The sequence below is a fragment of the Rhinatrema bivittatum genome, chromosome 9 (genome assembly GCF_901001135.1).
Source record: "Rhinatrema bivittatum chromosome 9, aRhiBiv1.1, whole genome shotgun sequence".
NCBI classification, from domain to species: domain Eukaryota; kingdom Metazoa; phylum Chordata; class Amphibia; order Gymnophiona; family Rhinatrematidae; genus Rhinatrema; species Rhinatrema bivittatum.
This window is the reverse complement of record NC_042623.1, coordinates 120,504,410-120,523,917: the sequence shown is the minus strand read 5'-3', so window position 1 is coordinate 120,523,917 and position 19,508 is coordinate 120,504,410. Positions and strand designations below refer to the sequence as shown.

At 42.0% G+C, this 19,508-nt stretch overlaps 1 protein-coding gene across 3 annotated transcripts in view; it reads right to left on the bottom strand.

The window, feature by feature from the left end:
* MON2 (MON2 homolog, regulator of endosome-to-Golgi trafficking) overlaps positions 1-19,508 on the bottom strand; it is a 409,599-nt gene that overhangs the window by 113,373 nt on the left and 276,718 nt on the right. For all 3 annotated transcript variants that reach the window (XM_029615039.1, XM_029615038.1, XM_029615037.1), the window contains exon 24: positions 13,434-13,727. In XM_029615039.1, the coding sequence (XP_029470899.1) occupies positions 13,434-13,727 (294 nt within the window). The remainder of the gene's footprint in view (positions 1-13,433; positions 13,728-19,508) is intronic.

Sequence of the window (19,508 nt, the reverse complement as noted above, 5' to 3'; positions counted from 1 at the left end):
GGTTTCTCACAATGTTGAAGAGGGAGTTGGATTTATTTGTGGAGTTTGCTATCTTTTGACTATAGTAGTCACGTTTGGAGTTCAGAATCATTTTCTTATAGTCGGCGAGTTGCGTGCGGTATCTTTGTAGGGTTGCTGGGCATTTGGATTTTCTCCATTCTTTTTCCATTTTCCTGAGGTTGGCTTTCATTGTTCTGAGGTGAGATTTGAACCAAGGGTTGTTTTTTCCTCTGGTTTTTTTTTTTTTATCTGTTTCAATTTCTCGGGGTTTATGTTATTTGCAGTTTGTTCTGTAAGGTGGAACCAGGATTGAGTAGCATTGTTTATATTGGATAGGTCTAGTTTTGCTAGTTGTTTCCCTAGTTCTTATTGGAATATGTTGGGTTGGAAGGGAGGTCTGTATTTGAATGATAGTTGATCTTTTGTTATTGTCATGTTGTTGGTTTTTATTTGTGTACTGCATTGTAAGAGGTAGTGATCAGACCAAGGGACTGGTTTGTGAGATATTGTAGTGTCAGAGAAGTAGTGGTTGGTGAAGATCAGGTCCAGAGTGTGACCTGCTTTATGAGTGGGGTTGTTCACTAGTTGGTTCAGGTTTAGGCTGGAAAGCATGTCGAGCAAGGTTTGGCAGTTTTGTGATCTGGGGTTGGCATCAGTATGAAGGTTGAGGTCACCAAGTATTATAGTAGGTTTTTTCATGCTAATGTTTATTATTAAGAATTCTAATAGTGGGGAGATCTCGTTGTCTAGAAGTTTGGGAGGGCAATAAACTATACATAGTTGTAGGAATTCGGAGTCAAAAAGCACAATTTCATATTTCTTGGGGAGGTTGTGAGGGATCAACTTCATTGAGAAATGTTTTTTATGATGAGGAGTAGTCCTCCTCCTCTGCGAGACTTGCGTGGGATTGAGAATATGTCGTAAGCATTGTTGGTTAGATGATTCGTTAGAACTTGGTCGGTATTTTTAAACCATGTTTCGGTTATGGCGAAGAAGTCGGGGTTCTTTTCTTGGATTATGTCTGAAATTAGCATGAATTTCTTGGTTAGAGATTGGGCGTTTACCAAAAAGAAGGTGAGATAAAATAGGTTTTTGACATGTTTCATAGGTGGGATTTTAATCAGGTATCTGTTTCTCATCTGATGAGTCACGGTGGGGGGTGGAGCCATGATTGTGCTGGTTGTTACTTCTTGGAGTGCTCGAGTGTCCCCCTGGTCTTGGGGTCGTTGATTGATAGTGGTTGTGTTAAAGATGATGTTTGTAGGAGGAAGGAGGCTGAGGGGGTGTTGTTGGATGCTGGGAGGGTCGTGCAGGAGGGTCTTGCAGGGTGTAGAACAGTATTAGGAGAGGTAACGATGTTTTCAGGAGGAGATCCAAATGAGCGTAGGTGCCGGTTGAAGCTAGATTCGTATTGGATGATTGCTGGAGGAGAACTGTATGAGTGGTATAGTTGATCAGATATGTTGTTGGTTGAGATACAGATGAATGCTGGATAAGAATTTGGTGAGAGTTGGAAGAGATTTAGATGAGTGCTAGAAGAAGTCCGGAATTGTGCTGGATGGAGCTGGGGAGAGTGTTTAGAAGCGTTCTGGATGATTGCTGGAAGCGGTTATGATGAGTGTTGTAGCTGGATGATGTTAGATGAGAGCAGTGTGGGTGTTGGTTCTGAGTGCAGTTGGGTGTTGTCAGGATGACTATTGGGGAAGGGGAGCTTATTGATTGAAGTGGTCCGGATGAGTGTTGTAAGAGATTAGAGCAGTTGCAGGTTGAGATCGGGATGAGGCCAGGAATTGGATGCAGAAGGATGTGCTCAGGAAAATTTTCAGATGCGTTGGATGATTTCTGAAATAGAGATAGTGCGAGTGCTGGAATCTGTAGGGGGAAATGCTAGCGGCAGTTTGGTAGTGTGCTAGATTAGGTATATTATCACAGTGATTGTTTGAAGCTGGGTGGAGCTGGCGATGTAGCACAGTATGATGAGATCAGCTGTATGGGTGTTTGCAGAGATTTAAAGAATGCAGCGGAGGGTTTAGTGAGAGCTGGAGTTTAGACGTTGGGGTGTTGGAGGGGAAGTAGATTGCGAGAGGGGGAGGGAGAGGCCCTGGTCCTGGGGCTCTCCAAGGGGTACGCTAAGGGGCAGGCCCCTTAGGTCGCGCTCCTTCGGGCGCGCGACACCCGGCGCATGACGCCTCAGGGAGGCTCAAAAATTTAAAGCCCTTCAAGTCGCTCTCTGATTGGCCTGTTACCATTCAGGGGGCGCGGTCTGACTCACCGCGATGGTTCGGCTGTGTTTCCTTTTCCTTCTTCTCTTCTCTCTCAGTCTCTTTCTTTCTTATTTTCTCTTTGTTCTTCCGTTCTCGCGTGCCTCCTCTGCACGGCTCATCTTTAATCGGCAAGCGGGCTCTTTCCCTGATTGGGCCTCAGGAGCCCCGGAAGAGGATTATAATAAAGACGCAGTCTTTTTAAAGACTTCATAAACTATGTCAAATGAGTATCATCGGTGTCTCTATATGATGGTCAAAGTAAAGTGCTAGAGTGATAAGTATGCTTTAAAAGTTTATCTCAATCACTTATATAGGTGGATCATTACATAATCAGGGATAAATAGTGGCTTTCCAAAGACTTCATTGCTAATACTAGTTTATGGACTTTTTCTCAGGAACTTATCCAAACCTTTTTTAAACAAATTTATGCTTACTGCTTTCGCCACATCCCCTAGCAACAAATTCCATAGTTTAATTGTGCGCCAAGTGAAAAAAGACTTTCTCCGATTCGTTTTGAATGTGCTACCTATTAGCTTCATGAAGTATCCCCTAGTTCTAGTACTGTATGAAAGGGCAAATAACTGTTCACTCCTCTCAAGATTTTATAGACTTCTTTCATATCTTTTCTCAGCCATCTCTTCCCATTCTAAACAGCCCTAATCTATTAAGCCTTTTCTCATAAGAGAGCTGTTCCATCTCTTATTATTTTGGTCATCATTCTCTGTACTTTTTCCAATTTTGTTATAACTTATTTTAAGATCGGATGATTAGAACTGCACAAAATGCTCAAAGTTTGGTTGCACCATGGATCAATATGTATTCTTTTTCCATACTAATGGCCCTGGTCAAGCACTATTAATTCTGTTTTACCCACATTCAAAGCAAGATAGTTTGCATACATCCATTGCCTGATTGCTGTGATAAATTTTGTCATCTATATTAGTGCTTCTGAGGGAATAATTTCATGGAGATTGAACATTTTGTGTCATCTTCATATAACCTATATTCTACCACTAATTCAGCTAACAGATCATAGCTAGATACAGAACAGGGTTGCCGACAAGACAGATCCCTAAGGGACACCTGTTTCTAAGGGGATCAATGAGGAAGTGGAATTTTGAACTCTTACCTATTGAAAATGGTCTCTCAAACATGATTTAAACCATTATAACACCACAACATATATTCCCAATTCTGATAATCATGTCTACATTCATAACCTCTTTATCTCTAATACTTTTCATCTTCTCACCTTGACTGAGATTTGACTTTCCTGTGTGGACTCTGCTTTAGTTCTGTCTTTTTACTTCATACATCTCACACAATAGACCATGGTGATAGTACTGGATTCCTGCTTTTCCCCTCCTGCAGGTTTCAATCCCTTTGCCCACTTCAGTTCCACTCCATCCACATATTCACCCCACTATCTCTCCAGGTAGCTATCCATACATTGATCCCCTGATAAATACCTCTTCTCCTTTTTCATAGACTTGATTGCTGGCTTTCTTTTTTCTTTGAATCATCTTCTCCTTTCCTTATTCTAGGGGATTTTAATCCCCATGCCATTGAGCACTCTGATTTTTATGCCTCAAAACTCCTTGCCTTAACCTCATTTGACTTCCAATTCTGTTCCACCTCCCCTATTCACCAGCATAGCCACTGTCTTGACCTAGTCTTCTTCTAAATGTCTCTCAGACTTCTCCACCTCAGTTCTTCCCTTCTCAGACCATCACCTAATTTTTAAAAATGTATTAGTGTGATAACTTTCACACTAATAAGTTAAAGAATAAGAGGTCTAAAAATACTTTAGCTATACAAAAAAAAGTGGATTCAAAGACTTTTAGTGCTTCAAACAGCATCCAGTCTTTTGCCCACAATAGGCTATAGACAGAATCATAGGCAAGAACAAGGTGACAAAAAGGAGTGGAGGAGTAGCCTAGTAGTTCAAGCAGCAGGCTATGAACTAGGAGACCAGGGTTCAAGTCTCACTCTTGCTCCTTGTGACCTTGGGCAAATCACTTAAGTCACTTTACCCTTCATTGCCTCAGGTACAAACTTAGGGGGACTTTTTGCGTGCGATAGCTAGATAGGGGTGGAGTCAGGGCAGAGTCAGGACCGGAAGAGAAGTCGTCGGGGCAGCTTTGCCCCCCATTATCGTGGGATTCAGAAAGCCGTGTGCTATTAGAAAATCCAGGCCTTAGATTGCATGCCTTCTGGGGATAGGGAAACACCTACAGTACCTGAATGTAATCCGCTTTGAAATGCTGAAAAAAGTGTGAAAAATGGAATATTAAAAAAAAAACAAAAAAACTAAATAAATAATTTAACAATTTAAATTAGATCATTTGTTACAACTTTTCTCTTTATGCAATTAAAACTCTTAGCTAATAAATAAATTATGTACAGTGTATAACAAAAATATATCAGTTCCACTTAACTGCAGAAACTCATGATACTTATTTCAAAATGAAGATCAGCAAACAATAACAGATGAGGGACTTTAATCCAAGAGACAAGAACTTATACGATGGTCTAATTAAAGTGGTACATGATTTGACGCACTGTGCTTGTCTATGATCCTGTCTATAGCCCACTGCAGGCAAAAAACAGTGGATTCTATCTAAAGTACTAAAAGCCTCCAATATCACTTTTTTGGATAGATTTAGTATTTTTAGACCTCTTATTCTTTGTTATTTATTTGTATTGAAAGCGTAGGGTTGTGTTCTCCTATTTCTTCTCAACTTTCAAACTAATGTGGATAAGTGCAAGGTAATGCATATAGGGAAAAATAACCCATGCTATAATTACACAATGTTGGGTTCCATATTAGGTGCTACAACCCAAGAAAGAGATCTAGGTGTCATAGTGGATAACACATTGAAATCGTCTGTTCAGTGTGCTGCGGCAGTCAAAAAAGCAAACAGAATGTTGGGAATTATTAGAAAGGGAATGGTGAATAAAACGGAAAATGTCATAATGCCTCTGTATCGCTCCATGGTGAGACCGCACCTTGAATACTGTGTACAATTCTGGTCGCCACATCTCAAAAAAGATATAATTGCGATGGAGAAGGTACAGAGAAGGGCTACCAAAATGATAAGGGGAATGGAACAACTCCCCTATGAGGAAAGACTAAAGAAGTTAGGACTTTTCAGCTTGGAGAAGAGACGACTGAGGGGGGATATGATAGAGGTGTTTAAAATCATGAGAGGTCTAGAACGGGTAGATGTGAATCGGTTATTTACTCTTTCGGATAATAGAAAGACTAGGGGGCATTCCATGAAGTTAGCATGTAGCACATTTAAGACTAATCGGAGAAAGTTCTTTTTTACTCAACGCACAATTAAACTCTGGAATTTGTTGCCAGAGGATGTGGTTAGTGCAGTTAGTATAGCTGTGTTTAAAAAAGGATTGGATAAGTTCTTGGAGGAGAAGTCCATTACCTGCTATTAAGTTCACTTAGAGAATAGCCACTGCCATTAGCAATGGTAACATGGAATAGATTTAGTTTTTGGGTACTTGCCAGGTTCTTGTGGCCTGGATTGGCCACTGTTGGAAGCAGGATGCTGGGCTTGATGGACCCTTGATCTGACCCAGTATGGCATTTTCTTATGGTTTTTCTTATGTTTCTTAAACCACTCTCCCTCACAGCTTCATCTAGTCACCACAACCACCTTCAGAAATCTGTAGGCTATCAACTCTTGTATCCTCTCCACTACTGTTTCATCTCTCCTCTTCTCTGCTTTGTTGTCTGAGTCAGATTATTATGTCCATTTGACAAACTCTACTGCCTCCAGCTCTTGCCTTCTTTGTCACATTAAATTTCTTCCTCAAACTGTCATTGCCTTCCACCCCACTCTCTGCCAGACTATGGCTGACTACTTCCATGAAAACATTCACAAAATTACATTTGGGTTCTCAACCATGTCATCTCTACTGCCCGCTCCCTCACTATGTCTCCCCTTCCACTACCTTGGCCACCCTTCTCCTCTTTCTGAAACCACGGTAGCAAAAATTGTTCATTTTTTTCTCTGACCCCATTCCCATACAGCTCTATTTTCCCTATAGTTATCCCTTCTTAGAGGATCCTCTTCCTTAAAATATATATATTTATATACACACATACATATATATATATATATATATATGTTTGTGTGTGAATTATATATATGCAATATATTGACTCAACCAGAAAAACCTTTATAGAAACATAGAAATGAAGGCAGAAGAAGACCAACGGCCCATCCAGTCTGCCCAGCAAGCTTTTGCACTCTTTTTTTTTCTCATACTTATCTGTTACTCTTGGCCCTTAGTAACTTTTTGGTTCTGTTTCCCTTTCCCCCTCCATTAATGTACAGAGCAGAGTTGGAACTGCATCTAAGTGAAATATCTAGCTTAATTAGTTAGGGATAGTAACCACCGCAATAAGCAAGCTACACCCATGCTTGTTTACCCCGACTATGTAATTCAGTCCTTGTTGGTTGTTGTCTTTATATAGATCCACTTTTCTTCATTCCTCCTGCCATTGAAGCAGAGAGCTATGCTGGATATGCATTGAAAGTAAAGTATCAGGCTTATTTGGTTTGGAGTAGTATCCACTGTAACAAGCAAGCTACTCCCTGCTTTTTTGTGAATGGAAATCCTTTTTTTTTCCCACATTACCTCTTGCCGTTGAAGCTTAGAGCAATGTTGGAGTCGCATTAACTGTGTATGTTTATTGAATAAGGGTATTATCTCCGGTAGTAGCCGTCATTCCCGCGAGCCACCCACTCTTCATACACATCCTCTAGACTTTATGGATCCATAGTGTTTATCCCACACCCCTTTGAAGTCCTTCATAGTTCTGGTCTTCACCACTTCCTCCGGAAGGGCATTCCAGGCATCCACCACCCTCTCCGTGAAGAAATACTTCCTGATATTGGTTCTGAATCTTCCTCCCTGGAGTTTTAAATCGTGACCCCTGGTTCTGCTGATTTTTTTCCGACAGAAAAGGTTTGTCGTTATCTTTGGATCATTAAAACCTTTCAAGTATCTGAAAGTCTGTATCATATCACCTCTGCTCCTCCTTTCCTCCAGGGTGTACATAATTAGATTCTTCAATCTCTCCTCATAAGACATTTGATGAAGACCCTCCACCTTTTTGGTCGCCCTTCTCTGGTCTGCCTCCATCCTGTCTGTCCCTTCATAGATATGGTCTCCAGAACTGAGAACAGTACTCCAGGTGAGGCCTCACCAAGGACCTGTACAAGGGGATAATCACTTCCCTTTTCTTACTCGATATTCCTCTCTTTATGCAGCCTAGCATTCTTCTGGCTTTAGCTATCACCTTGTCACGTTGTTTTGCCGACTTCAGATCATTAGAAACTATCACCCCTAGGCCTCTTTCCTGCTCCGTGGACATCAGCCCTTCATCCCTCATCGAATACAGTTCTTTCGGATTTCCACACCCCATGTGCATGTCTTTGCACTTCTTGGCATTGAATCTCAGCTGCCATATCTTCAACCACTCTTCCAGCTTCCTTAAATCCCGTTTCATTCTCTCCACTCCTTCTGGCGTGTCCATTCTGTTGCAGATCTTAGTGTCATCTGCAAACAGACAAACCTTACCTTTTATCTCGTCCGCTATGTTGCTCACATAGATATTGAACAGGACCAGTCCCAACACCGCTCTCTCTTCAGAGAGAGTTCCATTTACCATCACACATTGTCGTCTGTCCGTCACAAATTTGCAATCCAGGCCACCACCTCGGCACTCACTCCTAAGCTTCTCATTTTATTCACCAGCCTCCTGTGCGGGACTGTATCAAAAGCCTTGCTGAAATCCAAGTAGATGACATCGAGCGCTCTTCCTTGATCCAATTCCCTAATCACCCAGTCGAAAAAGTCAATCAGATTTTTCTAACAGGATCTTCCCCTGGTGAATCCATGCTGCCTCTGGTCCAGCAATTCTTCAGACTGTAGATAGTTCACTATTCTCTCTTTCAGCATCGACTCCATCACTTTACCCACCACTGAGGTGAGGCTAACCGGCCTTTAGTTTCCAGCCTCCTCTCTGCTCCCTGTAGTTTCCAGCCTCCTCTCTTCTCCAATCACTCGGCACCACTCCCATTTCTAGTGATCTATTGAAATGGTCTCGCAGCGGACCCACCAGCACATCTCTGAGCTCCCTCAGTATCCTGGGATGAACCTCATCAGGCTCCATGGCGTTGTCCACTTTCAGTTTTCCCAGCTCTTCCCACACATTCTCCACTGTAAACGGAGTAACATCTACTCCAGTCCCCTCCAGTTTCTTGTTAACTAGCGACGGACCTTCACCTGGGTCCTCTTTAGTGAACACCAAACTGAAGTATTTGTTTAGTATTTCTGCCATTTCTTCGTCTCTCTCTACACATTGATCCTTTTCACCTTTCAATTTCACTATACCACTTTGAACTTTTCTCCTTTCTCTGATGTATCTAAAAAATGTTTTGTCACCTCTCCTTACCTCTTTGGCAATTCTTTCTTCTGCTTGACTTTTTGCCGTCTTGATTACTTTCTTCATCTGCCTCAGTTGTACCTGATATTCTTCTTTGTGCTCTTCCCTTTGGGATCCTTTATATTTCTTGAATGCTGTTCTTTTAGCTTTTATTTTGTCAGCCACTTCCTTTGAGAACCATATAGGTTTCATTTTTCTTTTGCTTTTCTTTACTTTTCTAACATATAGATTAGTTGCCTTGATAATTGCTCCTTTTAGTTTGGTCCACTGTTGATCAACATCTCTCTTATTCTCCCAGCCTTTTAGTTCTTCCTCCAGGTACTTCCCCATTTCCTCAAAGTCCATGTTTTTGAACTGCAAAACTTGGGTCTTCGTGCTTCTTCTATGTATCCTTTGTGCGATATGAAACCATACCATTTGATGATCACTTGTGCTGAGGTGGGCGCCCACTTGGACATCAGAGACATTATCTTCATTAGTGAGCACTAAATCAAGTATAGCTCCCTCTCTCATGGGCTCCATTACCATTTGTTTGAACAAAGCCCCTTGCAGGGCATCCACTATTTCTCTACTATTGTTAGATTCAGCAGAAGGGATTCTCCAGTCTACATCTGGCAGATTAAAATCTCCAACGATCACCACTTCTCCATTCTTTCCCATCTTTTGGATGTCTTCAACCAGATCTCTGTCATGCTCTTCCTTTTGATTGGGATGCCTGTAAACCACTGCAATATAAATGGATGCCCCATCATCTTTTTTTAGGTCGGCCCTTAGTGCTTCTTCACTGCCCCATCTTCCTTGCAGCTCAGATGCTTGGATATTGTTTCTGACATAAAGAGCCACTCCTCCCCCTTTCCTATTCTCTCTGTCCTTCCTTAACAAGTTGTGGCCCGGTATGGCCGTATCCCAATCATGAGATTCCATGAACCACGTCTCCGTGACAGCAACAATGTCCAAGTCCACCTCCACCATTAGGGCTTGCAGATCTGGGATTTTATTGCCCAAACTACGAGCAGTTGAGATCATAGCTTTCCAGCTTTTCTCGTTCAGTTTACTGCTTTTCCTGGACTCCTTTTGTGACTTTAGTTGAGTTTTGTTATTCACTTCACCTTTTCCCTTTGCGATTGTGCAAAGGAAAGGATTAGTGCCTCTGATGACAGAGTCATCCATCGCAATGAGCTTTTTCCTTTGGTTACTGATCTGGAATTTCTGTATGCATTGGGTTTATTCTTTCTTCTCAAATAACACTTCGATCTTTTTCTCAAGAACTTCTTCAATATTTAATACAGAGAAGGCTTTTTGTACTAGTTGTACTTGATACAGTGTGTGTCTCCGCATCACAGGTCTAATTCTACCAGAGCCCACTGTAATCCTGTTGTTTTTTTTGAGTTCCTTAATGCCCTGAGTTGGGAGGGGGGGGGGTTAGACTTGTGGGCTGCACAGCTGTCAAGAACGGGTGTCTGTAGGTCACAAATCTTATCCTATCTGAGCCCACTGTGTAACTTTTTTCTTGACTCTTGGTTTTTCTGTGGTAATGAGGAATTAAGTCCTGAATATTGAAAAGTGGTCGAGACTTTCTTTATTGAAGCTAATTCAGCTTTAACTTCAGCCAGCTCCTTTTTCAAGGAAGAGAGTTCTGCACAAATGGGGCAAGCCCTAAGTTTCCAGATGATTTCCCTCAGAATAAAGGCTCCATAATAGCTACATTGGATAGTCCTCATTTTGGTAATTTATTGATGGTTAACAGCTAAGGAAATACCAATTTACTAATTTGTCTTGTTGCCAATTATGAATTTAGGCAGACTATATCAGAAGAACAAACCTAGGGGTGGGTGGGCAGAGGGGAATAGAAGCATATCCAAATTTTGGCTTGCAATTCTGTAACAATTACAGGTGCATGGCCCAAAACAAAATTCATGGCTTAGATATATGCTCTGATGTTGCTTAACCATGAACCTTCTGATGGGAATGGTAGAAAAATCAAATTCTGGCTTGCTACTCTATAAAAATTACAGGTGCATGACCCAATCAAATAGAATGTCTCCGATAAAATGGTTTTCTGTTTCTTTTCAATTTAAATCATAGGCCAGACCAATAAGATGTATAATACTGCTGTTCGATCAGTAGTTCTTCCATCAATTGGAGGTACAGAATACTGGGCTTTAACTGTCACTGCACCAACGTATGTAGCAGTGTTGTCAAAAGATTTAAAAAAAATGTTCTCTGTCACCATCAACTGGATGAGGGACTAAACACAATCGTTCTGGACTAGTGTAGCAGGAAGCAAAGGAATGTGTCATTTCATTCTCTATATCACCACCAAAATCTATCCCTTCCTTTCTGAACACACCACCAGAACCTTTACCATTTTCTTACCACCTCCTGCTTAGACTACTGCTACATGCTCCTCACAGGTCTCTCAGTGAATAGTCTCTCAGTGAATCATCTCTCCCCACTAAAATCTATCCAAAATTCTTTTGCATAACTTATCTTTCAAAGTCACTACACCTATATAATCCTTTTTTTAAGCCACTACATTGGCTCCCTCTCTGTTCCTGCATACAGTTTAAGCTTCTCTTACCTACAACAGCCTTCACTTTGCAGCTCCTCACTACCTCTCTCGTCTCCCTATGCCCTTCCTCATGAACTCTGTTCATGCAACAAGTCACTCTTATCTATGCTCCTATCCTCTACTGTCACCCTGTGTGCTTGGAATAGACTTTCTGAGTTGGTTCATCATGTTCCTTCTCTATTTATTTTTATTTATTTATTTGGCTTTTATATACCGATGTTTGGAACTAGCCATCACAACGGTTTACAAACATTTTAAAATAATAAACATAAAATTCAGTAAATTAGAACAATAATATAAGGCAATCAACATAAAAATATACAGGTCTTCAAAAAGTAATAAAAATAAAATACTGGCAATAAAGATAAAAGCATAATATTAAACTATTGTTATTAAACAAATAATAATTCAAGTAAATAACTTAATCTTTAAAAACTATAAAATGAGTAGAGACATGGTCTTAAAACAATCCGTAAAAACAAACTAAATTTAAAAGGTTATGCAAAGTGAGATGGAGATAACTTTAACCAATGCCTTCTTTGTATGCCTGTTCGAATAACCAGGCTTTAAGATTCTCTAGCATTATTTAAATCTAGTCTAAAATCCCACATCTTAACCCCTGATTATCCTACTCACAGCCTTATTGATTAACCATATTCTTAATAAATGAAATTCCCAATTCTGTCCTGTATGTTTGTCTTGATTAATTTGTAAGCTCTACTGAGCAAGGACTGTCTCTTATGTATTTCTGTACAACTCTGCATACATCCAGCAGCACTATAGATGGGATAAGTAGTAGTAGTAGTGGTAACCCGAAGGAAGTGGAGGAAACTGGCCAACCTCCTTTCCTCTTCCCCACCACAAAAAGGAAAATAACAGGCCCTACATGCTGTACTGTTGCCACTGGAAGCAGAGGAGTCCTGGTGTGAAGGAATTCTATATAGAAGATACTGATAGACATAGATACTCTGATAGACTTAGGGTCAACAGTTTAAGAAGTTGAAGATTTCTACTGCTCCAGGAGAAGGGCACACAGAAGTAACAAAGTATCACTGGTACATATGTATGTGAAATTATGAGACTTTTTCAACAGACAAGTGCCACAATATGCTGCAATCAACACAGTACTTTATCTTTAAAAGGGCTGAGAAACTATTCCAAATGGGACATTTTTGCAGCTTTTATCTAATTACATTATAATGTAATGGAACTGAAGAAAAGGTAATAATGTGGCATAGGCTGGCTCCCATGATTTTTCACTGGAGGAAAATAAAATAAAAAATACATTTTTTTTCTCTCATTAGGAAATAACGGGAGCTATACGGGCAATGGTGAAGCTGGATTGACCTACCTCTTCTCTGAGCTGGAGTAAATATATTCAGGGTAGAAGCTTTGGAAATGTAAATAAAATTTGTATATCAAGAAGGGTGATTAAGCATTTGTAAGCAGGAGAATAAGCAGAGAGCAGCATGTGAATTGAAAGTATTGATGGCCACTGTTTCCTGCTTCCTATGAATATCTTTATTCATGTTCTTACAAATAACCTTTTTGACAGTTTGAAATCGCATTAAACAGCAGCCAAATATCTCTTTTGCTGACAGTGGTTTTTCAGGAAAACCCAATACTTGGCTTTTATTAACCTACTGGAGGCCAATACAGCCAGAGTGAATTGATCTCAGATTTTATAAAGTATTGAGCTGAAAAATCTCAGTGAGCTTTCATCCAAAATATATAAATTAAATTAGTAATTAACCTTTCAATATACCTCAGACTCACTGATCAGGACAGTTGACTGGGTAGCTAATTTTAAAATGGAGCTCTTCACAGAAAACCAAGGAATTGTTCCAAGGGAATGTAGTTAATGTCAACCATCAAACACCATTGATTTTATAGAAGAGGCAAGTGGTCCTTCCACAACATTGAAACTATCTCAGCATTCCAAACATTTCTGAGAAAAATTCTCTCTGCTTTTTAAACTGTTGAAAATCTCTTTGAGAGACAAGTAAACTGGACTATCTTTAACATATCTTACTACATGAGAAATACCACCTACAACAAATCTTAATAGACTGCACATAAGAAATTCAAAAACGGATTTTTTTTTTTTTTTTTTTAACAGTACCTTCCATATCACTGTGTGCCATGTGGCATGCTGCAACAAAGTTCCATGAGCACCAATTGTGGAAAACAATGTCTGCCCTGCACTTTTCCGGACTGCTGGTCTTGGATCTACACAGAGCTCCCCTAACTTGGCATAGAGGCATAACCACAAGCAGTCAAAGGGTGGTGCAGGGTGAAAAGGTCGATTTAAGGTTACACCCTTTTCTTCAGCCTGCTTTTGTAATCCTTCTTCCTCTTTATTCAGCTCCTTTTCAATGATTTCACCTCTCTGGAAAAAGTAGTCTGAAATGTTCCACTACAAAAGGGAGATAAAATAAAAACACCACATGTAACTTTGTTTAATATGATTAACAAAGGTGTGCAATAAAGTGCTGGTTTGACCTCATTCAGTAGAACTGTACAATAAACTTCCTCAGGTTATAAAGATAATATTTCTTTAAGGGAGGCATTCCATCCAAATTGACTTAAAATGCAGGACAAGCTGAAAATGGAAATATTGCATCAAAACAAGGGAGAAGAAAATAACCTTGAAATCTTATTTGCAACATAATTTCATCTTCGCACATGCCTATATAACATTTGTTTATGAGAAGCAGATTAGGAGCCAGGTGCTCCACAGCAGCTTCTTATTGCAATGAAAGAATAGGTAAGAGGGAAAAAGGATATATAGCATCTGGAAGAAAGCCCCAAAATTACCCAGAAAGCAGAATTGCTTACCTGTAATAAGTATTCTCCAAGGACAGCAGTATGCATAGTCCTCAAATGTAGGTGACATCAGATGTCAAAGCCCAGCTTAATGCATTTACTCAAGCTCAAACAATTAAACATGCTCTACTGTGCATCTGCGAGTCCTCTCATGTCAATGGAGCATGCATAGGATCCCTCTCAGTTCAGTATAAAGCTATAGAAATTTTGAACCAACAACTAGGGGAAGAGGGTGGGATTGTAAGGACTATGTATCCTACTGTCCTGGAAGAAACCAATTACAAGTAAATAAGGATATATTATACTTACAGAATATATACAGTATATATACCCCTGAACTGACATCAGCCCACCAGTATTCTCTGCAGAAGCTAACTGTGGACAACTAAACAATACATGATCATAACTATTAACAGACAACCATCCAAGCACTCAGTTAAACAGGAAACACTGAGCCCAGACAAGGAGTGTAAAATCACTAATCTAGGGACTGGATCTGACACTTACCAGTAATCTCCGGAAACACAGCTACTCAGGAGGACACCACCACCACCAACCGGCAGCAAAGGGCGGGAAGATGGATTAACCTGTCTTCATTAAACATAAGAACATAAGAAATTGCCATGCTGGGTCAGACCAAGGGTCCATCAAGCCCAGCATCCTGTTTCCAACAGAGGCCAAACCAGGCCACAAGAACCTGGCAATTACCCAAACACTAAGAAGATCCCATGCTACTGATGCAGTTAATAGCAGTGGCTATTCTCTAAGTAAACTTGATTAATAGCAGTTAATGGACTTCTCCTCCAAGAACTTATCCAAATCTTTTTTGAACCCAGCTACACTAACTGCACTAACCACATCCTCTGGCAACAAATTCCAGAGCTTAATTGTGCGTTGAGTGAAAAAGAATTTTCTCCGATTAATCTTAAATGTACTACCTGCTAATTTCATGGAATACCCCCTAGCCCTTCTATTATCTGAAAGTGTAAATGACCGATTCACATCTACTCGTTCAAGACCTCTCATGATCTTAAAAGAAAAGGAAATTATCAAATAAGTAGTAATTTCTCCTTTCTTAGCATTCAGACAGGTTAATCCAAGACCAGTGGGATATACCAATGCTACTCCCGAACAGGGTGAGAGGCTGCCCATGGTCCAACCAACACTGCACGCGCAAAGGCTGCGTCCTCCCAGGCCTGCATATCCAGGCGATAATGCCTGGAAAAGGTGTGTAAGGAGGACCATATCGGAGCTTGGCAAATATCGACAGGAGATAACAATAATATCTTCGCCCAGGTTGGAGCCCTAACCTGACTAGGCAATAGTTGCTCAGCCTCCACATATGGGGCCATGATAACCTCCTTAATCCAGAGGGCTATTGTAGCCCGCGACACCCGCTCACCCTGTTTACTCTACTATGGAGTATAAACAGCCGGTCTATCTTCCTGAGAGGTTTAGAAACCTCCAAATACCTCATGATATGCTGCTTAACAATCAAAGTCCATAACAGACAATATTCATCCACAACTCTCTCCCTATCCAGTGATGGCAGGGAAACTGATTGATTCAAGTGAAAATCTGAGACCACCTTTGACAAAAAGGAAGGAATAGTTCGCAGCTGTACCGCCCCTGGAGTCACCTGCAGAAACGGTTCCCGGCAAGACGGAGCCTGCACTTCTGAAACTCTATGTGCAGAACAAATTGCCGTGTCTTCAAAGTAAGTATCCTCAAGGAGAGGCTGTGCAGTGGTCGAAAGGTGGGACCCGACAGAAAATCCAGAACCAGATTAAGTCTCCACAAGGGCACTGGTAACTGCAACAGAGGATGAAGATGCTTTACCCCTTTCAAGACCCGGGCCACATCCAGATGGGCTAACAAGTGTTCACCATCCACCTGACCCTGGAATCAGGCAAGAGCCACCACCTGTACCTTTAAGGAATTAAGGGCTCTTAATCAACCCATCCTGCAAAAAATCCAAAATGAGCGGGATCTTATCTGAATGAGGATGAACCCCTCATTCCTCACACCAAGACTCAAACACTTGCCAAACCCAAACATAGGCTATGGAATGGAGAACCTTCATGCTCAAAGCAAGGCGGTCATCACAGCAGTGAAATATCCACGCTTCAGCAACCAACCCCTCTCAAAGGACATACTGTAACACAAAATAGAGTTGGATCTTCATGAAGAATAGGCCCCTGCCACAGCAGATCCCCATGGACCGGTAAACGGAGAGGGGAGTCCACTAGGAGCCTCCGCAGATCTGCATACTAAGTAAGGCCTCCTGGGCCAATCTGGCACCATCAGAAGTACCAACCCAAAGTGTCTCTCGATCCTCCAAATCACTCTGTCCAACATGGACTACGGGGGAAAGATATATAAAAGCTTGCCTTCTGGCCACTTCTGCATGAGAGCATCAATGCCCAAAGACTTCAGATCTCTCCTGCAACTGGAGAAGTGAGGAACCTTTGCATTGTGTGATGTCGCCAGCAAGTCTAGAAATAGGAGGCCCCAGCGGCCCACTATCAGCTGGAACGCTTTGTTTGACAATTCCCGTTCTCCTGGATCCAGACTCTGTCTGCTGAGAAAGTTGGCTCTTACATTGTCTTTTCCTGCAATGTGTGAAGCTGAGATTTCCTGAAGATGTACTTACTCCTATTCCATAAGCTGGCTCTTGGTTCCTCCTTGGCGATTGATGTAAGCCACCGTCATTGCATTGACTAACATTATTCGTACCACTCGACACTGCAAGTGGTCAGCGAATTGCAAGCATGCCAACCGAAAGGCACAGGCTTCCAGCTGATTGTTGCTCCAGAGAGACTCCTCTGTACTCCAGCACCCCTCCACTGTCAACTCCTGACAGTGAACCCCCAATCCTGGAGGCTTGCATCTTTTGTGAGTACTAACCAGTTCGGTGATTGTAGGGGAACTCCATTCCTTAGATGATCTGCTTTCAACCATCATTGCAATTAGATTTTGATCTCTACTAGTAAATGAAGCTGTATGAGTAGTCCTGAGACTGTGGACTCCAATGTGCAAGCGGTGTGCGTAGAAGAGGATGCATATATGCCCTTCCCATGGAACCACCTATCTGGTGGCTGCCATCAACCCGAACACCTGTAGATAAGACCATACCGTCGGGCATATTGTTTCTACTGATAGTCGCACCTGTGCCATCAGTTTCTGAAAGCAGATCTCTGGCAGGAATACCTTCCCTTGCTTCATGTCAAAATGAACACCGAGGTACTCCAGCGTCTGGGATGACTGTAAATTGCTCTTTGCCAAGTTCACCACCCAACCCAGTTCCTGTAGTAAGGAGATCACCTTGCGTGAGACCTGAAGACTCTCTTTCAGGCTACTGGCCCGAATTAGCCAATCGTCTAAGTATGGGTGGACCAGAATGCCATCCTTTTTCAACAATGCCGTTATCACCACCATGACCTTGGAGAAGGTTCTAGGCGCGGTAGCCAAACCGAAGGGTAGTGCTCGAAATTGATAATGTTGCCCCAAAACAACAAAACACAGAAACTGTTGAAGCTCCAGCTGGATGGGAATATGCAGATACGCCTCTGACAAATCCAGAGATGCAAAAAACTCCCCCAACTATACTGCCATTATCACAGAGAAAAAGGTTTCCATGTGGAAACAAGTCACTCACAAATGATGGCTGACTTCCTTGAGATCGAAGATGGGGCAAAAGGAACTCTCCTTCTTGGGTACAATGAAATAAATGGAATTTCGGCCTGTATTTTCTTGTGGCATGGGCAATTGGGATCATGGCCCGCAGGCTCAGGAGTCTTGACATTGTACACTCAACTGCCTGTCTCTTCTGCCGAGAGCTGCAGGGAAACACCATGAAAATGTCCTGAGGAATGCTGAGAAACTCCAGAGCATAGCTATCTCTTATCAGCTCCAGAACCCACTGATCTTCACCCACCTCCGATAAAATAGAGAGAGGTGAATCCCTATCTCCTGTTTCTGGGGGTGGGTTGGCATATTTTCATTGAGGGTGTCGAGGGGCACTGCTGTTCAAGCCCGTACTCCATCTGGGCTGCCTGGGATGAAAGGACTGAGACCTACCTAAAGGTTGAGTCCTCTGAGAAGACACTCCTCTGTAGGGTCGAAAACATTTGAAACCTCTAGCATGAACTCTTGTGCCAAACGAGCGCAGCACTTGCTTTCTATCCTCTGGTAACCAAGGAACCTGGGAGTGGCCCAACTTACTGGCCCATTTTTTCCCAACTCACTCCCAAAAAAGACTGATCCTTTTAAAGGGCAATTTCTAAGATTAGATTTTGAAATTGTATTGGCCGACCAATTCCTCAGCCATAGCTGATGCCTGGCCACTATCACCGATGCCACCCCTCTGGCAGAAGTGCGGACCAGGTCACAGCCTACATCTGCCAAAAAGGCAGCTGCCGGTTCCATCACTACCCTGGAATTCAAACCAGACTGATCGACATCTTGAGAGAGAAGCAACAAATGCGAGCCACCAGAAAGCAGAAAAGGCTATCTGCAAATTCATTGCCACCACCTCAAAGGCCTGCTTAAGGATAGCCCCAATTGTCCTATACTGAGCATCTTTCAATACCGTTCTCCCTTCTACAGGAATAGTCATCCACTTGGTGACACATACCCCAGCACATTCACTTTTGGAAAGCGCACTGTTGCTCGCCGCCGGATCTAGGGGGTACACAGTGCTTCCAAGGCTCGACCCCCCCCCCCCCCCCCTTTAACATTAGCTTCCGGGACATCCCATTCAAGATCAATGAATTCTTGAATAGCATCCATAATAGGGAAGAAACATGATGCTTTACTGAAAGAAACTAAAATGGGATTTATTTTTTTTTTTTGGCTCAGACATGGAATCAGCATCCCCAGCATTTTCAGTATCTGGGAGATAAGAGCTGGAAACTCATCTCTATGAAAGAAATGCAACATTGTTCTGTACAGCTCCAACTCTAAAGGAATTTCTCCATCCTCCAGGGAGTAAGGATTGCCTTCATCATCCATGCCATCTGGGTCCCTAGCAGCATGACATGCAGCAGGTCTAGACATTCTCCAATGCTTTCCTGCAGTTCCAGGTATGCAGGGACCTGCAGCCTGCAATCCTGAACTTTTAGGTGGCTGGTTCCACAGACTATGCCTGAAGAAAGGACTGCAGCCCTTGAAAACATGTCACACAAGGTAAAAGGATCTATATCAAAACCAGGGGGAGTTGGTCCTGTGCCCACTGAGTTGCCTTCCCCTGCTGATGAACCAGTTAGGGAGCTCCAGAACCAGGCAAAACCTCTGACAGATCCCCTTCTGGTCCCATTCCTGCATCATGCTGAGAAGGGCCAGGTTCAACAAAATCAGTTGGAGACAACTC